Source organism: Xiphias gladius, chromosome 24, assembly GCF_016859285.1.
Source record: "Xiphias gladius isolate SHS-SW01 ecotype Sanya breed wild chromosome 24, ASM1685928v1, whole genome shotgun sequence".
NCBI lineage: Eukaryota > Metazoa > Chordata > Actinopteri > Istiophoriformes > Xiphiidae > Xiphias > Xiphias gladius.
The window spans coordinates 10,119,381-10,126,211 of NC_053423.1; the positions used below are offsets into that span (position 1 = coordinate 10,119,381).

Genomic DNA, 6,831 nt, shown 5'->3' on the forward strand with positions numbered 1-6,831 from the left:
GTGTTTCGGGGGAGGGGGGGCGCTATTCATGTCCCCAAAGCCGTGGCACAAGAAAGAGACACTATTTGTTTAGTTTTTTGTTTGTTTTTTTAATCAGAAAGAACAACGCCTGCAAGAGAAATTGCAATTCCCTAAGCATTTATACAAACAGCAAAGTAAACTCTTAGTCAAACCAGGAAATTAAATACAAATTTGCAAGGGACTAGGGGGAAAAAATACTTCATGAGTCACACTATCAACTACTTTATGCACTTTTCTCCATTAAACTCACTCACTCTGACTGTATATAGCAGTGTGCCCATGAATAACATGGAAGCGTCTACTAAATACTTAATTCAACTCGCAGATAATCTCAAATATATAAAAAGCAACATCCAAACGACATTCAATCCTATTTAATAGTTTGTGATTGTATTTGTTGTTGTTTTTTTTCAGAAATTGTATGTCTATTCAGGGCCATTTTAATAATTAAGGATTTGGAGTTAACTTACGCTCCCCTAAAAAAGGGTTTGTCGCCAAAATCTATAACATAAACTAAGGTGTGAGGTAGAATGTAATCTTGCCCAAACTCTTAAGTACTTAAAATGAAAGGGGTTAAGCAGAATTGTGCTTCAAACTAATTATTCTATATTAATTTAAAACATGACATGAAACATTTTGCTATGATAATGTTCATCTGTGGCTCATGTAAACACAGTAACCAAAATACTTAATAAAATGCAAATTAAGGCCTTGTGAGTTTAATCATTGGTATACTGTTCGTCATCAAGACATATAAATAAAAGAACAAATCTATTTTTTTAAAACGTTTCAGTTCAAATTTCTGCTGAACAGTAAATGTCGTCCAGTATCTGAAACAAATCTGTAAACTTTAGGTAATGTTCCAATATTCTTAGCACTTTGAGATAAAGTTTCCACTGTGAAAAAAACTTGACAGTGTAATGATGTATATAAGCATTTCAGGAACCTCCGAAACTTTAATAAATACAATCTTTAACCTCCTTCTTAAACTGAATAGGTATACATCGAGAGGCAAGATTACATGGAAACAAACAAACAAATAGAATCCTCCTCCTAGATTTCTATCCAGTAACTGTCACAATGCTGGCCATGTTGAATTTTAGCATGTCTGGTTGTCTACACTTATCTGTAGAAACAACAAGACTCAAGGACTTCAACGTTAACAGGCACAAAGAGACTGGTTGCATCGCCTACAGTTTAGCTGTTCCCTTAAACCGCCCCTGGTGCCTTGTCCATCTTTACTGAGCAGAAAATCTCCAGTGTGTAAGCTACATTTTTCCCATGAGACATTTTATTTACAGAGAATTTTTATGTATTTATGTTCTGAGTTTCTTTTCTTTTTGCAACTTTTGCCGATTTAGGCTCCCAACAGCGGTGAATCCACACACACTTTTACAAAAGGAGATCTGAAAACCAGAGTCAGGCAAGGTAAGTTCAGAAATATCCAAACCCTAAAAGCTCAAGTGTCAGCTGGCAATACTGCATCACTGCTTTTTTTCCTTCTTCCTCTTGTCCGTTTTGTTGCCAGTTGATGTGGAGACAGCAGGCCGTCTTACAGGCTGAACTACTACCCTCCCGTTAGCCCCGCACTGCAGGGTGAATCTTTCTGGGTTCAGGGGCTGTCCTGAATCATCCCTCAGCCGGGCCAGGACATCTCTAGTCAGCTGCTTAATCTGCTGGCCAACAGCACCCATTGTCTTGGCTGTAAGCTGTTTCTCCCTCAGTAGCCTGTCTCTCTGAGCTTGCAGCCTTTCCACCTCCTCCTGGAGCCCTGTGATGGCATCTAGTTTACGTTTGCGGCAGTTTTGCGCAGCCAATTTATTCTTCCCCCGCCTGCGGATGTCCCTCAGGAGAGTCACCTGTTCAGGGGAGAAGCCGTGACCATCAAGAACCTCCAGGAACTCCTCCACAGGCATATTGACAATCTGCAGCACAGAGAACGGAATGCACATGGCACGGGCACGCAGCTCATCACGACTCAGCTCCCTCTCTTCCAACCTTGGCCCATCATCATCGCTGAGAGGCTCCTCCTTGATGCCTTTGTGGGGGAGTGCTACTGACGGCTGGTTGAAGAGAGCAGGCGATGAGTAGCTGTGGTCATGCCACACACTCTCACTCAGATCAACGGGAGACCATGTTGTGGTGTAGTCCACGATGCCTTTTGAAGGCAATGAATCTACATCACTGCTGTAGCCGGTTGCTCCACACTCATCCTCACAGTATGAACTGGATGACGATGACATCTCAGACGAGCCTGGACAAGGGAGGAGTTAATGATGTGTTAATATGTATAACCAACAATTGCTTGGCTCCACAAGCAAGGGGTATAAATATATTTAATCTACAAGTATTTCTAAATATTTGAACCAACCTGGGGAGATTGGACCTCCTGAGCTGCTCTCCAGGGAAAGACCGGAGTCCGAGTCCAAGTCCTCGAGGACCTGTGGGTCTATGCTCTCCAGACAGCCCATCAGTTGGGTGTCCATAGTGTCTAGACCTTCCAAACCTAGCTGATTGATCTGGTCAAATACTGCCTCATCCAGACAGCCACCCAGTGCACTATGCGATGACTCATTTCCAGTTAAATTACATACTGAAGCAAAGGGGAGAGCAGCCAGGCCCAGGGCCATCCCTGGTGACGCGTCTGAGTGTGAGGAGCATGTGGATTCCAGTTGGAAGAGGGTTCCTTGTTGTTGGGTGACTGGTCTGGCCTCACCTCTTTCAGATGCCACACCAAAGGCTCCAGCAGTGCCTACCATAGCATCATGCAAACTGACATCCTGGCTGATGGCGCTGGTGATGTCTGTGTCCGTAACAAGAGAGTCCAAGTCCTACACATGAAACACACATTTTAGTTATATGTTGTTCTTCACAACTTTGAAAACATTTTCAGACGACATGTAGATCATCATGGAACACTAAAACTCTTCGTTGTAACAAACTGAATTACTATTTAAAAACTGATATTAAGCCTAGAGTAAAATTAACTGTCAGGGATCTGTAATGAACATGAGCGGACAACTTACATCAAGGTCAGTCACAGACAGACAGAGTAAATTGCTCCAGTGCTGGTCAATATCAATGGTAGGAGGATGGTGGCGTGCTGGATCGGACAGTGCAGTAATACCTTCGAGCAGACTCTGAAATAGGCAAAACGTGCACAGAATACAGTGATCACACATACGTTTTGTTGGCGAAGTTATGTCCCAATGTGAATCAAGGTGTGTGAGAATTTAAAATAATACCAAAGAATATACTTAAAGTGGCTTAAAATGCTGGAGGAAAACTGTTGCAAATGCAATAACTGTATTCTTAAATCCTTTTAAAAAGCGACCTTTATAGATTATTGGGTAAAAGAACTGAAACAGTAAGCCTTTTCCTGTGAGAGATGGTAATTGCTGTCCTTCAACATCCATAATCTTGTACTGTGTTACCGAAATTGCACTGGGATCAGAATGGTACAATTTAAGTGATGAAGTCGTGTGAGAATGTGATCTTCTGGTTAAAAACAAGTACAATGTAATTTTCAACACCGTTGCATGACTGTAAATTTTATTAAACTGACACACTGACAAACACTGCTGTGTATACTCTTGAAACAAAACCAGTATAGGTACTTTTCAGAAAACTTTTTAATTTTTTTTTTTTTTTACACTGGTGCAATGTGCAACATTTTCAACAGTACAAAGCTACTAAGGAAGGCAACTGAGACAAACAGGATCGTACCTCTTGTTCCAGTGTAGAACTGAGAGCCAGCTGAGTGAGTGGAGCAGGTTCTTCCTCTTCTTTAACTTTAGCGTCATTTTCCTGGTAGGAAAATGAAAGGCAGATGGAGAGGAAGGGGGGATAGAATTGGGCCACAGGGGAGTCAGAGGATTCAGGATAGAAGAGAAGGAAAAGAGAAACCGTCAGTTTGTTAGCTGGCCCACAAACGTCCTAAAGACCATTCAATTTCTGCAGCAGTGACCCCAGTCCAGCCATTGCAGATAACTGGATATCTTAAGCATTGATTGGTGTACTGCTGTGACGGATAAAGGGTTTGTTTTAAGAAGGAACTGAACCCCAATGAACTGCCTTTCAACAATTACTTCAGCTGCCTTCATCGTTCTCCTTTTTGGGACACATGAGAAATGTGTGAGGTGGTGTTTTTATACATAAAAATGTGGTTTGTTTTAATAACAGCCGGGCTAATAATCCTCAGAGGTCACCTAATAATCCTCAGAGATCACCTAACCCTGTTACAGATGTTGTAAGACATTTCTGTTAGATCACGTACAGCATTTAAATATAGGTAACCAGCTGGGTACCACTGACACAAAATCATATCTCTACACACAGGCAGAAGATTATCACCCATTTCAAAAGAAGACTGACTGCTGAGTCAGTTTTTATGTTAATGCTAGAGGCAAAAATACACTACACCAGCACAGTTCTGCCCAAGCCCTGTCTGAGCTTGTCGACTTCTACTGGGGTAGCGTTTCAAGCTTCAGTTGACCTGGTGAATACAGACAGTTATTGATTTTTTAATGTCAAATATCACAGCTGTAGTCCTCTCCTTTGGAATACTGTATTCCCACAAACCACAACATCTTTCCCTACAAGCAGTTAAGCCATCACCTTTTTTTTAAAAACAGAAGGTAAAGATAAACAAGATGTGTGAACATCACATTATCCATGTGAAAGAGAACCCTAGGAGGAGGCAGTGTTCAAGTATGGACCACCGCTTTTGTGTAAGGGTGTGGATCTAAGCTTCACTTCTTCACTCCTCAAGGCTCACAGCTGGCAGCTGAGTCTGAAGAAAGGGGATATATAGTTACACAATTAAACACATCAACTGCTCTCAGGACATAACTTCCACCAAGCAGCTGTTTATACCCTGAGCTGGAAAAACTGGAATCCTGGAGGAACTGAATATGAAGGTCTGGCTGTGATTACAACCTCAAAACACATAACGGCAATCATATATTACAGATGGCACACTCGCTGAATATGAAACAACACATATTTTCAATTAAAAGGTTTTTAATGATAAAAACAAGTGAGTGAACCTCTTGGCAAAGAGTAGGTTTATAAATGTGTGGTCACCCAATACACTGGTATTACTGGTCTTATTTCTATTGTCCTATCTAACTATTCAGAGAGGGCTTAATGTGACAAGTTCCACAGTGAAGGGTGACAGGCGCAGCAGACAGTGAGCTGAATACTCGTGATGCTGTGCATCAAACTAAACTCTCGTTAAGGGGTTGTATGCCACACAAATGTGAAAGTGAAATTTACATTTCAAGTTTTGCCACAAGGTTATCACATTGTTCCCCAATGCACCAGGAGATGTTACACCATAATAAGTTACTTGTTGAATGGACACCCATCATTGTGTGACATGGGTCAGTGCTGCTAGTTAGCTAGTGGTAGCATTAGCTGTCCAGTTAACTACTGAGAAAGTTTTAACAGTAGTTCATCACCTCCGTTAGTCAGTACTTTCATTTAGCTTAGTTAGCGGCAGAGTCTTCTTAACTTTGTTACATCACACACACACAGACACACACACGCACACACTTGCCTCTTTAAGAAACCCGCAGGCTCCAACGCTACAAGGCCCATGTCCGAGTTCAGGGGTTGTTTGGCACACCTCTTGGCCTCTGTCGGGCAGGTGCTCACTGTCATCCCTGGCTCCGTCCCCGGGGCTTTCTAACCCTGAGCTGCCGTCAGTGTTGTTGCTGGTTGAAGGCCCACAGTCAGCCTGGTCAGTGGCAGACACTTGGTGCACCAGCCATGCGTTCAATTGTGTGGGGAACCGCGGGGAGCCAAGGCTCCTCACCTCGTCTAGTAGCCGGCGACTTGCAAAGAAATAGTCCAACTCGGGACATTTAGGATGCACACTGTATCCGTCAAGAGTGTCTCTGAGGTTATGAAAGGGTGTCTGGATGTAGGCTGAGCTAGGACCCAAGTTAATCTCTATCAGAGGCGTATAATAGCCGTTTAAGTAGCTGTCGATATCCACACGAACTCCAATCAAACTGAGTAAGATCGTTAACTGAATCAGCCCTTCTGTGAAGTATTTTTTCGCGATTTGCATTTTCTAAATACTTTCAGAACTGCAGATAATTGCAAAATCCTGACCCAACAGTTCCTCTTTCCCCACTGGACAAAGGGAAGAGCCTAACAAAAGAGCACGCCTTCCCCTGTCAGACAAAGAGGTCCGCCTGTACCGGCGAAATGGTTAGATAGCTATGTTAGCTGTTAGCAGTTAGCTATCAGCTTTAATTACCACTTAACGCGAATCTCTTGGCGCATACATGGCGAATACGTTGCTCTTCAGTCCCTTACAGTGGAGAAGTTATTCGTCGGCGATACCTCGCTATTAGAACCTTCCTGATGCTGCTACTTAAACACAGAATGAAACATCTGAAAAGCTAAATGCTGTCACCCTAGTGTGCTGCTACTGGGGAAACTTCGTTTCAGATTTGCATAACTCATGCAAGATTGGCCCAGAGAGTTCACCGCAACAGAATGTGATTGGACAACAAGATTGCCAGTTATAATTTTGGCCAATGAGAGCAGGGGACAATTGTTAACTACCCGCCAGCCCCCCACCCCATTTAGAACTACATACCTTATATCCATGAATAATATCATAAATTAACCTGATATCTCTTCTGATATACATATGACATACTTTTCCGTATTGCTAGCAATTTTCTCACATCCAGCAATTCATTGATCCCTGAGGGATTCCTCGGGAACATGGTTAGGCTGCAATTCCGGGATTGTGCTACTGACCTGCATTGGTCCCATGTTTGGCCTACTGGT

General features: G+C 42.6%; 1 protein-coding gene across 1 annotated transcript; it reads right to left on the reverse strand.

Annotated features, from left to right (window-relative positions):
• Positions 1-724: 724 nt before the first annotated feature.
• On the reverse strand, positions 725-6,498 carry nfe2l3 (nuclear factor, erythroid 2-like 3). The gene is made up of 5 exons (XM_040122273.1): positions 5,582-6,498; positions 3,748-3,828; positions 3,048-3,161; positions 2,393-2,852; positions 725-2,275 (listed from the first exon to the last, which is right to left on the reverse strand). The coding sequence occupies exons 1-5, from the start codon at positions 6,095-6,097 to the stop codon at positions 1,506-1,508; spliced, it is 1,941 nt and encodes a 646-aa protein (XP_039978207.1). The 5' UTR covers positions 6,098-6,498; the 3' UTR covers positions 725-1,505.
• Positions 6,499-6,831: the final 333 nt, after the last annotated feature.

Bases quoted from the DNA above. Each gene is read 5' to 3' on its own strand.
- nfe2l3 (XM_040122273.1), bottom strand. From the start codon at position 6,097: ATGCAAATCGCGAAAAAATACTTCACAGAAGGGCTGATTCAGTTAACG. The intron at 3,829-5,581 runs GCAAGTGTGTGC...TTTTCCTACCAG, and splicing joins CCTGCGGGTTTCTTAAAGAG to GAAAATGACGCTAAAGTTAA. The intron at 2,276-2,392 runs GTTGGTTCAAAT...TCCCTTGTCCAG, and splicing joins AGGAGGTCCAATCTCCCCAG to GCTCGTCTGAGATGTCATCG.